The 14,967-nt window shown below is 43.3% G+C and overlaps 1 protein-coding gene across 1 annotated transcript in view; it reads right to left on the minus strand.

The window, feature by feature from the left end:
* Positions 1–14,967, minus strand: part of GABBR2 (gamma-aminobutyric acid type B receptor subunit 2) — a 792,922-nt gene that overhangs the window by 239,951 nt on the left and 538,004 nt on the right. Inside the window, exon 11 of the mRNA XM_040353518.1 lies at positions 14,020–14,152. Within this exon, the coding sequence (XP_040209452.1) occupies positions 14,020–14,152 (133 nt within the window). The remainder of the gene's footprint in view (positions 1–14,019; positions 14,153–14,967) is intronic.

Consider the following 14,967-nt stretch of genomic DNA (forward strand, 5'->3'; position numbering starts at 1 on the left):
TAGATTGTCCATAGCAACCAAAAGTGTCCCTTTATGTCAAAAATAGTTTTAGATCAGCTAAAAAACAGCGATAATAAATTATAATCACTTGCAGAATTGTGCGATAGCGATTTGTGGGGAAATTCGTCATAAAAAAAAATAATAATGACAGCGACAATTCTGCAACTGAGAAAATTTCAGTGATTTTGAGTTGATTACATTATTGAATAATTTTTATTAGAATTATATTATTATTTGTTATAATTATTTATAATTATTTATTATATTATAATTTATCATTTTGTTTTTAAAAAAATCTCATACCCAGGATGCCTATTAGATTCTTGTTTGGTCAGATTTAAGTGAGTTATTCCTAAAAATTACAGGCCTACAGTATAAAACGCCAAATTTCCTTGCAAATAATTGTACCGCTTTTGGTACGTAATTCCAGACAGAATCATACCGCCAGGGAGGTTAATTGGAACACACAATAGGTTTGGTGAGCTCATTAAGCCTTGAACTTCATAGACAGGTGCATCCGATCATGAGAAAAGGTATTTAAGGTGGCCAATTGCAAGTTGTTGTTCTCTTTGACTCTCCTCTGAAGAGTGGCAACATGGGGGCCTCAAAACAACTCTCAAATGACCTGAAATCAAAGATTGTTCTACATTATGGTTTAGTGAAAGCTACAAAAAGTTATCGCAGAGATATAAGCTGTCAGTGTCCACTGTGAGGAACATAGTGAGGAAATGGAAGACCACAGGCACAGTTCTTGTTAAGGTCAGAAGTGGCAGGCCACATAAAATAATGGAGAGGCTAAGGCGAAGGATGGTGAGAACGGTCACAAACAGCCCACGGACCACCTCCAAAGACCTACAATATCAACCTGCTGCAGATGGTGTCACTGTGTATCCTTCAACAATTCAGCGCACTTTGCACAGGGAGAAGCTGTATGGGAGAGAAATGCGAAAGAAGCCTTTTCTGCACACACGCCACAAACGGAGTCGCTTGAGGTATGCAAACGCACATTTGGACAAGCCAGCTTCATTTTGGAATAAGGTGCTGTGGACTGATGAAACAAAGATTGAGTTATTTGGTCATAACAAGGGGCGTTATGAATGGCTGCAAAAGAACACAGAATCCCAAGAAAAACACTTGCTACCCACAGTAACATTTGGTGGAGGTTCCATCATGCTGTGGGGCTGTGTGGCCAGTGCCGATACTGGGAATCTGGTTAAAGTTGAGGGTCGAATGAACTCCACTCAATATCAGCAGATTCTTGAGAATAATGTTGAGGAATCAGTCACAAAGTTGAAGTTACGCCGGGGCTGGATATTTCCACAAGACAACGACCCAAAACACAGCTCAAAATCTACTTGGGCATTTATGCGGAGGAACAAGTACAATGTTCTGGAATGGCCATCCCAGTCCCCAGACCTGAATATTATTGAACATCTGTGGGGTGATTTGAAGTGGGCTGTCCATGCTTGGCAACCATCAAATCTAACTGAACTGGAGATGTTTTGTAAGGAGGAATGGTCCAAAATACATTCATCCGGAATCCAGACACTCATTACAAGCATCTAGAGGCTGTTATTTCTGCTCTACTAAATATTGATTTGATTTCTCTGTTAGGGTGCCCAAATGTATGCACCTGTCTAATTTCGTTTTGATGCATATTGCGCATTTTCTGTTAATCCAATAAACCTCATTTCACTACTGAAATATTATTCTGTCCTTCAGTTATTTGATAGATCAAATTTAAATTGCTGATCCAAACACCCAAATATTTATAAATCACAATCATGGAAATTGTCAGGGGTTCCTAAACTTTTGCATTGGACTGTAATAATATTATACAGTTTTTGAAACTGTTAAAGGTTTTAGAGTATTGAGTATGATAGTATAGGGATTTCTAAGATGTAAGCATGTGAAGGGGTGAGCATAGGAGAGGAAATAAAAAAGTCAAGTGCTGCCATCTGCAAATTATTAAAGAAATATACTATGGTGACAGATTGAGAGATCTTTACAGTCAGATGTTATAACTAAATTGTCTGTGTAGTTGGCAGCCATTGGAAGGACTAAAAGAGAGGGACAGCATTTGAGGAGAAAAATAAGATGAGTCTAGCTGTAGATTTCATGTCGGATTGTGGAAGGGTGCCAGCCTGTCTGTTTGTAGACCAAAAAGAACGACAATCCAAGCCAAGAAACAGTGAAGACATGCCGTAACATTTAAGTCGTGGCATGTGTGAGGAAGTGATGGATGCAGAAAAGGTTATGAGATGACAGGTGGTAGTTATGATATTTTTGTTGCACTTGGCTAATGCATTGCTTGTTTGAGGTAACCTTTTCTAATACAGGTTTCATAGAAGGTATGTACTGTAGTGGCACTGATGTAATTGCCTTGAATTCACTCTCATGAGAAACAGCTTATCTCATATTAACCCACTGCTAAATGACAAATCCTCAATGGCTGCTGTAAAGTTTGCCATTCCATTGTATTCATTGGTATAACTAGGTGAGTTTCCTCCTCTTTTGATGGGTGTTTGTGGCATGTGGTTAGTGTGGCATTTTGTTGTGTAACTTATGACAAATGTTTCAACAGCATCTATTCTTTCTTTGTAACTTCAATGGGAAGTATTTTTGGTATTTTCATCTGTGACTTACTCAGACAATAATGACTGTAATAATGATGACCCTACTATGTGATAGTTTCCTTTATGACCATAACAGCCATTGTATAACATTTTCCCATTGGCTTTGATAGTTCTGTGTGGCATGTCATGGCATTTTTTTTTTTGCCTGTGACACTCATGGATTTCTATGGTGTCCCTTTCTAATTTTGAAGGGTGCTCACTGTGATATTTTCTGTTGTGAAACTGAATCTGATATTTTTTTCCCCTGGAGGATCAGTTGGCATTTGAGAACAGGCAAAATATAATTTAAATAAGAATGTTTTGCAAATCTGACTTTTCAGGAATTAGACACTGCATTTCGAAACCAGAAAAGTCTGGTATTGGGAAGTTACCATCTATATAGTGAACACATGGGGTAACAAAAGAGCAATACAGCTACTCAACTGGGACTAAATAAAACCAACAAAATCCTCTAAATGCGCTGCACACTTTTGTAAGTAATCCTGTCACTATATATAAAACAAAAAGCATGAACACAATAATGATGTACTGTTTGGTAGAAAGAACCTTACTGCACAGTGCCTTTATATCAGTGTCCATAACCCCCCCTTTACATCACAGTTCCCCCTTTAAAGCAGTCCAACAGTGTCCTCAATTCCCCTTCACATCACAGCCTCCTTTACATTACAGTGCCATTTTACAGAGCAGTCCCGTTTACATTAATGTAATGGGGACTGCTCGGTAAAGGGGACATTGTGATGTAAAGGGGGCACTGTGATGTAAAGGGGACTGCACTCTAAAGGGGGACTGTAATTTAAAAGGGGCTGTGATGTAAAGGGGACAGCACTGTAAAGGAGGCACTGTGATATAAAGAGGGCTGCCCTGTAAAGGGGCACTGTAATGATTAACAGTGCAGTCCCCTTTATATTACAGTGCCCTTAGAAAACAGCCTCCTCCATCACAGTGCCCATGCAGTTTGCCCCCCCCCCCCTTTCTCTCTATCACACATCACATTTCCCCATTCCAAGGTCTACATCTTCTACACAGTACTCCTACCCATTATCGGTCCATATGTCCTCTCCTGGCTCCTCCGTGTTCCCACTCACCAGGCCAACAATGCTATCCTATCAGAAGGGCAGGGGGAGGGAGGAGCTCTCCATTCTGATCTGGTGCTCCTCCTGCCCCCTGCCTTGTTGATAGGATGACATAGTCAACTGGGCAGACAGAGAAGGTGAGAGAGGACATAAGGGCATAGCCACACAGCAGGAGATGAGCGTTGAAAGTGGTCTGTGATAACCCTGTGCGGACCATGGTCGCTGGGGGTTGGGGAGCTCTGACTGTGCAGACAGAAATAAATGTTTTCCTTGTTTCAGGATAGCGGGCATAGCTATACAAATAATCTTTCTCTGCCAACATGCGAAACTATCAATCTAGAATTGATGGAAGGTAACACATATACAATCTAATTATAGTAAGTCATTTATTCCTATTTGCATAATGGTGATGTGGATCTTTTTAGTCTTGCTTTAGAAGGAAACAAAAAACATTTGTTCCTTATAGCCCAACTCAACATCCACTGATTAACTTTCCTTGTTGGGTTCCCCTTTAAGACTGATTTCATAGAAAGGCGTTTTGTATACCCGCCCTTTAGAACTGTGCTGACAACAAAAATAGAAACACTTAGGTAGTCTTGACTGGCAGCCCTTTTAAAGTGTGGGATCATCACTACCACAACTTTTCTCTCCCTCTTGAATGGGATTTTCTCACCCACTGAAACAAGAGAAAGACTCTGATTACCAACAGCTGCACTTGGGATGGTCCCACCTCCAACCAATGAAGAGAAAAAGGAAACTGCCGCTCCAGGTGAGTGCACTCAGCAATCAGTGTCCTCTCAGAAGCGTGGGTGCAGGCAATGCACAGAGCGAAGACTGGAGAAAAAGACTGGACAGCCGGACTTCCACGAAATTCTTAAAATGTTGCCTTTAATAGTAAAAAATGGAAACAGCACTACAAATCACAGCAGACAGTGGGGTGAATAGCTATCCACCCCACTGTCTGCTGTGATTTGTAGTGCTGTTTCCATTTTTTACTATTAAAGGCAACATTTTAAGAATTTCGTGGAAGTGCGGCTGTCCAGTCTTTTTCTCCAGTCTCCAACCAATGAAGTAGAGCTCATGGAGCCCAGAAAAATAAAAAGTGAGCAAGAAAAAAAAAACAGAGCATGAGGAACACTAGTGGTGATCTGGCAGACTGTGTAGGGAGCATGTATCCCTCCAGCAGCAGAGAAGGACTTTCAGCCACCTCTTTTTATTAAACTTAATACTATCAAAGGGATTTACTTTCACCAGTAGAGTTCTGACTAAGAGGGTTGTATTTCCCTTCCTTCTGGTGTGTCAGTGAGTTGTTGGGTCCGGTTAGGATGGGTCACTGCTAGGAAGGGCAGAAGAACCCAGTGATCCAGCAGCTTTTAAGGGATTCAGTGCTATACTTACTACAGTGAAAATAAGTGACATTAAAAATATATAAATCTCTGTCATTTCAAGTTTGTCCACTGTACATACATGTATCTCGAATTCCTACTTAAAGTGATACTAAGGTCTAATTTTTTGATTTTTTTTTTATAATAACAAACATGTTATACTTGTTGTTTTGCACAGAGCAGCCCAAATCCTCCTCTTCTCAGGTCCCTCGTTGGCACTCCTAGCCCCTTCCTCCTGCTAGGTCCCCCCTCCACAGCAAACACCCCGCTGCTGTCTCAGCCAATGAGGAGGGAGAGTCCCAGGCAGTCGAGACTCTCATGCAACATCACTGGATCAAGATGGGTTCAGGTAAGTACTGTATATACTCGAGTATAAGCCGAGATTTTCAGCCCTTTTTTTAGGCTGAAAATGCCCCCCTCAGCTTATACTCAAGTCTATACTCCTGACTGTGTACCTGATTATGGTGCAGAGTCAGATGGCGGGCGGCCATTCTTGAAAAGTCGCGCCTCCTCCTTCTTCTGTTCCGTGATAGGCGGAACACGCAGTTTCCCAGCAGACACTGTGTTTAGTGTTCCGCCTATTACGGACATTCTTTCATCCTCTTGTCTGAGGATGAAAGAATGTCTGTAAATGGCGGAACACTAAACACAGTGGCCCAGATTCAAGAAGCACTTGCGCCCGCGCAACCATAGTTGCGCGGCGCAAGTGCTTACTTGCTCCGGTGTAACGAGTGCTCCTGATTCAGGAACCTCGTTACACCGAATGCAGCCTAGGATGTGACAAACATAAGCCTCCTTATGCCTTCACATCCCAGGCTGCATTCTTGCGTTGGCCGCTAGGGGGCGCGGCCTTTGTGATCGGCGTGTAGTATGCAAATTGCATACTACCACCGATTCACAAAAGTTGCGCGGGCCCTGCGTACGCAAGGTACGGAGTTTCCGTACGGCGCCTTTAGCATAAGGTTGCTCCTGCTAATAGCAGGCGCAGCCAATGCTAAAGTATAGCTGCGCCTCCCGCTCGCGACGTTCAAATTTCACGTCGTTTACGTAAGTGAACCGTGAATGGCGCTGGACGCCATTCACGTTCACTTACAAGCAAATGACGTCCTTGCGACGTCATTTGCCGCAATGCACGTCGGGAAAGTTTCCCGACGGAGCATGCGCTGTTCGCGGGAGCGCGCCTAATTTAAATGATTCCCGCCCCCGGCGGGATCATTTACATTAGGCAGCCTTACGCCCGGCTGTTTAGCATATCGCCCGCGCAATTTACGGAGCAACTGCTCCGTGAATCGCGGGCAAAGCGCAATATTTGCGTGGGCGCAGAGAAAAAAATTTGCTCTTTGCCCACGCAAATATTGCGCGATTCTACTTGAATCTGGGCCAGTGTCTGCTGGGAAACTGTGTGTTCTGCCTATCCTGTATATGTGCTGTTATATACTAGCAGTCAGTGGCGGCTGGTGCTCAAAATTTTTGAGTGGCGCAAACAAACAAAGAAAAAAAAAACATCAATTGCAGCCTCACTGTGCCCATCAAACGCAGACACTGTGCCCATCAATTGCCACCACTGTGCCTATCAAATGCAGCCACTGTGCCATGCCATTGTCGCCACTGTGCCCATCAATTGTCACCACTGTGCCATGCCATTATCACCACTGTGCCATGCCAAACCAGCCACTGTGCCATGCCAAACCAGCCACTGTGCCCATCAATTGCCGCCAGTTGTCCCTGTAAAATGCCGCCAGATTGCCCCCAGATTGCCCCAAATAAGATGCTTGAAAAAGGAGTGCGGCAGCCTCACCACTCGCTGCCTGTCACTCGGAAACGCGTTGCATACCCGGTGACGCCATTATCCCTCACCTGCTGTCCACCTGCGCTCCAAGCCTCGTTTTGGAAAGATTCCCCATCGCAGCCAACCACCTCCATCAGTGGTGACAAAGAGTCCACACAGCGCTCCAGCAGACCCTGGATGACAGTGACGGCCGGATGACACCTCTTCCCACCTCAGGATTACTGACTTACATGCCTATTTGTCACTTCTAAAATGTGAGTGACCATTACCTAAGTTTTTAACCTTATTAAATTGTTTTAAACTATTACACCCAGAGGCGCCTCTTCCCTTGCTTTCCTCCAACAAATTCTAACAGGCCCATGATAAGAGGTCATAGAAGTGCTCTAAGGAAACTCAGAGGACATCTTGAAAAACCTTATGCACTAAACCAGGGATCTTCAAACTATGGCCCTCCAGTTGTTCAGTAACTACATTTTCCATCATGCCTATTCATGTCTGTGAATGTCAGGTTTTTACAATGCCTCAAGGGAAGTATAGTTCCACCATAGATGGAGATCCCTGCACTAAACTGTAATCAGAGTTGGACAAATGAGAAAGAGATAAATTCGAAACAGCATATACCTCATCCAAATAATGGGAGTGAAACTTAAAAAGGATGTATAGGACCCCGGTATCATACTCCAATGGTGCAACTTAAAGGTTATGGGGTTGATTTACTAAAGGCAAATAGACTCTGCACTTTTAAAAGTGCAGTTGCCCCAGAGCTTGGTAAATTAGGAGAAGCTCTGCTGACATCCATCATCCAATCATGTGCCAGCAAAAATGCATTTTGTTTATTTTCCTTGCACATAATTGCAAAGTGAAGTTTTACCTCATTTACTGAACTTTGGAGCAACTTGCAAAGTGCACAGTCTATTTGTCTTTAGTAAATCAACCCCTCTAAGTCTGCCTCTAATAGAAAGAACATTCCTCAAGAAGTGGGATTTTAGGCTACCCTTGGGAGACATAGCTGTATTTTTGCCCTGCTGCTTGATAAGATACGTGTGAACACACTATGCTGTTGCAATAGATCTGCATTCAATCAAGATCGCATCAGGGCTTTCCCACTTCTATTTGGGCTGTGCATGGATTTGGACATAACCTTCTGACCATCTTAAATAATTATTGCCACTTGGATAAATGCCATTTCATAATTTCTTTACCTAGAGATTATTTGCATTCTATATGATATAGATTTTTAAAGGCACAGTATCAGATGCATCGCTCCTCTAACACTTCAGCCCCCTGTTGGGAGCTCACAGTCTGGCATGGGGGTTTTGTTCTGGCGTTGCTTCTTCTTACATGCTTGCTCAGCGCAATCTTAGTGGCCTTTCATTCTTTGAGCTATGATTTCCATTGGGCGATTCATTGACACATTTCAAAAAAACTTCTTGTCCATTAAGAAGACCCTTTACCTCTTATGTTGAAACGTGTTTGATTTCTTCTGTCCTCCCCTTGACAGTTGATCTCTAGGTTAGTCCACTGGTTTGACTCCATGCTGTTAACTATACCATGTATTTGTTGTTTTTATTGAACAATTTTTCTTTGATTATATATTGTATTTACCTGTCTTAACACATTTTGTACTTTTATGACATTACTGTTTCTGGTCTGCTAAAATTCCACTTCTTGAGGAATGTTCCTTTTATTGTATGTATCAGGGATGTGGACCTAAAACAGTTATCCCGTTAGTTGGCAAAACCTTTTCTTCAAGTCTGCCTCTATACCTATTTAGAGAGGCATCAGACAGGGTTGTCACTTGTCAATAGTGATGGACGAACATCTGACTGGACGGTTCACGAACTCTAACAGCAAACTTTTGCAAATGTCCGCAAACCGCAAGTTCGCGGCTGACCCCATTGACTTTAATGGCAGGCGAATATTAAAAACCTGTAGGTCATATTTGCAGCCACAAAATACTTACTAGCTGTGTACAAATAGTCCCACAACATGGACACTGGCCTACCAGAAGTATTAAGTGAAAAACCGGATACATAAGTAAGTGCCGACCATTACAAGCCCCAAAAATTAGCCCACAGGCGTTCATCTGACAGCAAACAACCTTGTATTCTGTGGCTGGTGGTACATTAGGCATTCACCGAATACAGAAGTAAGTGTCGGCCATTACAGGCCCCAAAAATTAGCCCACGGCCACAGGCGTTCACCTGACAGCAAACAACCTTGTATTCTGTGGCTGGTGGTACATTAGGCATTGTAACAGCACTGGTGAACGGAGTGAACCACAACTGCGGTTAGCAAGGAATTCAATGCGATTCTCTATGTGACAACTCAGTATTAGGCCCCAGGCGTCACTCCTCGCAACAGGAGTTTGGGGGATCTATACATCATCTCTGTGTCGCATAAAGAAAGGCGTTGCGCTACTAAGCATGGATGCATTACTACATGCGACCAAGGCTTAAAATTAGTTCAAGGTCAATATCCCAATACACCACTACATGCAGGAGATTATCAGTAAGGGACCCCAGGCGTCACTCCTACCAACGGGAGTTTGGGGGTTCTCCACATCATATCAACCTTGGCATGTAGAGATGTATTTAGGCCACTAGGGGAGATGCTATGAAATAGCATAAACCCCTAGCATAGAAAAGTTAGAGCGAACATGTTCAACAATTAGGACAAGGCCTATAAGTATTTTATGCTTCTGTCAAGCACGTACTAAATTGTATTTGTAGTAACAAGTATTAATTGCATACGAGAGATAGTGTAGCTCAGGTACTCTGAGGATACACGTATAATACACAAGTTGTACTGGCAGCTATTAGAAAGGTATGAGAGGCAATATAGCTCAGGTACTTTGGGAATACATATAGTATTAGTAGTAACAAGTATTCATTGCATATGAAAGGCAATATAGCTCCGGTACTTTGAGAGTACATATAGCATTTGTAGTAACAAGTATTAATTGCGTATGAGAGGCTATATAGCTCAGGTAATTTGAGAGTACATATAGCAAGTGAGAGCTGTAGTATAACTATAGTTACATGTGATAGGGTAAATATTGCTCAGGGTATTTAAGTACAGATGTGCCTTTAACATATTCCTTAGCAGACAGTCCTATAACACAACAGTATCCTAGATGTTGAGCAGTAGAAGATATGATAGGCAATAGTAATTGTATAGCTGGTATATATGTAGCAGATATTGCTATAGCACTACAAGTAACAGAAATGTAACTTATCCGTTTTGGATGCTTCAATATAGGTACTAGGGATCCTGTGGTGAAGGATGTTCAATAGGACAGTCTGTGAAGTTGTTCCCAGCAATGGCTCCATGTAGCAATAGCTGTAGATGGTATCCAAAGTAGTAGTTGAGGCTGGAGCGTTGTTCCGGCATGGGGAGTGAAGGCATCCATGTCTGTAGCCTAGGCCGAGCTATGGCTGACAATAATAGAACAGGGGCTGTATCTCCATTGAATGCCTTTATAGGCAGGAGATCAGGTGCAGTGCATCGCACTGATTTCAAACAGGGCGCCGTGTGCGGCGCACTTCCACGTTTCATGCTGGAACGCAGAGCGGCGCCGGGTGATGACGTCATTCCGCAAGCGCTGTATGCGTTCCAGCATGGAACGCATTACGGCGCTAAAAGCGCCAGTCTATTAGCAGGGGAACAGGCGAGTGGAGTGCCTGTTACAGGCATTCACCGGATACAGAAGTAAGTGTCGGCCATTACAAGCCCCAGAAATTTGCCCAAGGCCACAGGCGTTCACCTGACAGCAAACAACTTTGTTTTCTGTGGCTGGTGGTACATTAGGCATTCACCGGATACAGAAGTAAGTGTCAGCAATTACAGGCTACAAAAATTAGCCCACAGCCACAGGCATTCACCTGACAGCAAACAACCTTGTATTCTGTGGCTGGTGGTACATTAGGTATTCACCGGATACAGTAGTAAGTGTCGGCCATTACAGGCCCCAAAAATTAGCCCACGGCCACAGGCGTTCACCTGACAGCAAACAACTTTGCATTCTGTGGCTGGTGGTACATTAGGTATTCACCTGATACAAAAGTAAGTGTCGGCCAGTACAGGCCCAAATAATTAGCCCACAGGCGTTCACCTGAATTTGAATGAAACATGGTCTACTGGTCACATGTGTTTGAATTCCTCCGAGATCCATGCCTCATTCATTTTTATAAATGTAAGGTAGTCAACACTGTTGTGAGCTAGGTGAGTGCGCTTATCGGTCACGATCCCCCCTGCTGCGCTGAACGTCATTTCGGACAGGACCCTGGATGAGGGGCAAGCCAACAGTTTCATTGCAAATTGTGCAAGCTCTGGCCAGAGTTCAAGCCTGCCCACCCAGGAGTCCAGGGGTTTATCACTTCTCAGTGCATCCATATCGGCCGTTAACCCGATGTAGTCAGACACCTGTCGTTCTAGGCGTTACCTGATGCTGGATCCGGTGGACAGCTGTCGATGGGATGGCTGAAAGAATGATCTCATACCATTAGTGACCAAGACATTTTCAAACCGCCCTCTTCTTGCAGGCGCTGTTGGATTGGTACCCGAAACTCGAAAAGTTTCTCTGTGAGTGGAAATTCCTCTGCCAGCGGACGCAAATGCAGAATGCAGCATTTCTCGAAGCAAGGCCTGGAAGTGCTGCATTCTGATAGCCCTCTGTGATGGTGGTAACATTTACACCATGTTTTGTTTGTACCGGGGGTCTAAGTATGTTGCCACCCAGTACTGGTCCTTGCCCTTTATGATTTTTATTCAGGGGTTCCTCTTAAATCACTGAAGCATGAAGGCCCCCATTTGCACTAAACTGGACGCACTGTACCGGCCTGGCTCCTGCTCATCATCCAGGATAATGTTGTCCTTGTTCTCCTCCCCCCATCAACAGACAACACCAGGGATCCCAGAAAGGTTTAAAGCATGCTCTTCTTGCTCCTCCTCCTCTGTCCCGGCACCATCCTCCTCTGACTCCTCTTCAGACTCCCGTTGTTGACTTGTCTCAGGTGGAGGAGCCCCCCTGGAAAGTGCAACAATAACAATGAAAAATGTCTTTAAATAAAGTGCCTGGGGGGTTCCCTTAGTCTGCCTGTAAAGTGGCGCATTTGTGGCATGCATAGAACATGCCGCAGCAAAAATTGTAATTGGCTATTGAAAAAAAAAGAAAGAAAAAAATGGTGTGCCCCCCCCTCCAGTCCATAGTAGACCCTTTGGTAGTTGCTCGGGCCAAAGCGTTTACCCAACACTACTCATTAAGTAATTAAATTAGTTGCTGGAAGTGCCTAAAAACTGAGGGTTTAATATCATGCAGTACATATTTTTTTACTATACTAGAATCCTTCTTTAACTACTTGCCGACCTGCCACCGTCATTATACTGCAGCAGGTCGGCACAATCCCGTGAGCCATCGTAGCTGTACGTCAGCTCCTTTAAGTGGGATAACAGGCGCTGCAGGGGTGCCGAGGCTTGTGACCGGTGGTTGTGATGACCGCTGGCTATGCGCGATCACGGGCACGAGAGGAAGAACAGGGATGTGTGTGTGTACACACACACACATCCCTGTTCTGTGAGGAGAGGAGATGCAGATCGTGAGTTCCTAATAGCTAGGAACTAGGGTTGTCCCGATACCACTTTTTTAGGACTGAGTACAAGTACTGATACTTTTTTTCAAGTACTCGCCAATACCGAATAGCGATACTTTTTTTAAAATGTGTCCCCAAATGCAGCTTTTCAAATGAAAGCTGTAATGTTCCCCGCCCGTATTAACCAAGCAGGGATGCGGCGTAGCGGCGGGATGCGGCGTAGCGGCGGGGCGAGTATCGGATCTGGCATCGGGGGCATTTGCGGGAGTACAAGTACTCCCGCAAATACTCGGAATCGGTCCCGATACTAGTATCGGTATCGGGACAACCCTACTAGGAACCACCATATGTCATCTCTTATAGTGAGTACCATCTCCCCCACAGTTAGAACACACACTAGGGAACACAGTTAACCCCTTGGTTGCCCCCTAGTGTTAACCCCTTCCCTGCCAGTGACATTTTTCTTAGGCAGTTGTTCCGACGTGTTTGTGAGCATGCGCACTGGGATGCGTCCACGGGACGGCGCATGCGCCGTTCGTTATACATATCTGTCTGGCGCTCGGCCCATCATTTGCATGGGGTCACGCCTCATTTGCATGGCTCACGCCCACTTCCACCTACGCCGGCTTATGCCTAGGAAACCCAGCACAGTTTTGGGAGCAAGTGCTCTGTGAATTCCATGCTTGCCTCTCTGCGCTACGTCGGCGTAGCGTATAGGAGATACGCTATGGCGACATAAATGTGCGCCGCTGTCTGTGAATCCGGGCCTATAACTTTTGTCTAAACCAATCAATATACGCTTATTACGATTTTTCTTACCAAAAATATGTAGAATACATATCGGCCTAAACTGAGAAAAAAATTGCTTTTTTAAAAAAAATATTGGGATATTTATTATAGCAAAAAGTACAAAATATATTTTTTTCAAAATTGACACTTTTTTTGTGTTTATAGTGTGAAAAATAAAAACCGCAGAGATGATCAAATACCATCAAAAGAAAGCTCTATTTGTTTTGTTTGGGTACAGCGTTGCACGACCGTGCAATTGTCAGTTAAAGCAACGCAGTGTCGTATCGCAAAAAATGGCCTGGTCATTGAGCAGCCAAATCTTCCGGGACTGAAGTGGTTAAAGTAAATGGAAATATTTTCTAGTATTTCTTTATCGGTTCCAACATCAAAGTACTTGCACGATTTGTAGGTTTATTATGCAATTTTCTTTGCACAAATAACATACAGATATATATCATATTTTGGCTTTTGCTACTTAAAAGAGAACATTCACATATTTGCTTTGCTTTAAAACGATCCTCTAAAAGAAGACTGAGATGTAACAGAAGCTCATTTAGAATTTAAACCTTGGGTCTGTGTTTTTTCCCGTTCATAAATGCTTAACTAAGTAAAAATGTTTGTTCAACCCCTCTAAAAAGAATGCCAAGCATCATTATCACACTATATGATGATTCATAGTACTATAGAGCCCCTACTGACACTACAATTTCATAAAGGTGAAAAAGGTATAAAAACAGCAGCCAGAGAATTACTTACAGTGCATAAAGTCTCAAATGTTTTTGCTGATACAAATGATCCATCAAGGCCAAACAGAAATATAGATGCATAGGAAAGCATTCCTCCAAGGATAATAAGGTTATTCATATAAGGACTAGACATCTTTATTAACCTGCCAAAACAAAGACACAGACAATTTATGGTACAGAAAAGTGCTCAGCTAACATAATCGGCAAATTATGCTGTTTTTATTTGCTTTTAATTGTGTTTGACTGTTGGTATAAATCAAAACACTTCATATCTTATATCCCAAAATTTTATAAAACAATTGGAAAAAATGCTAACAACACAGATTTGTGTTCTTTTGTCCAGTAAATACAAGTTGATGTTACCTTAGAAGAGAAACTAATAACAATTGCAAATATGAATTTTTCATCATTTTGACAACTGAAGCAATCCAACTGTTACAGTAAGCCCTGTACACACGGCCCAGATTCTCATCAGGAATAAAACGTTGTTTTTCCTAATGAGATTCCTGGCAAGAATCTCTTGCCAGCCGAGTGTACAGACACACCATTCAAAAGAACCACGCTCTTTTGAATGGCATGAATGCGGTGACATCATCGACTATGACGAGCATGCGCTCGTCACATTCGACGCCGTCGCCGCCATCTTGCTTCACCCTACCTATGCCTTGGAAGTAATTTCGAGCATGCATGGGTTTCCATGGAGGGGTAAGTACTGTATACACACGCTCAGATTTCTCGACAGGAACAGGAGAACAGGTTCTCTATTTTTCTCGTCTAGGTACTGGGCAGTTTTCTTGACGAGAGACCTCAAAGCCTCGTACACACGCTCGGTTTACCGTGCGTGTGTACGAGGCTTTACAGCAGTTTACCCTGCACACAGGTTTTCATAAGCATCCCTCCAAGAAAGAATAATATTGTTAAGTGAAGGTTTATAATAGTGGAAAATCTGGAAAATACT

The sequence above is a fragment of the Rana temporaria genome, chromosome 5 (assembly GCF_905171775.1).
Source record: "Rana temporaria chromosome 5, aRanTem1.1, whole genome shotgun sequence".
NCBI classification, from domain to species: domain Eukaryota; kingdom Metazoa; phylum Chordata; class Amphibia; order Anura; family Ranidae; genus Rana; species Rana temporaria.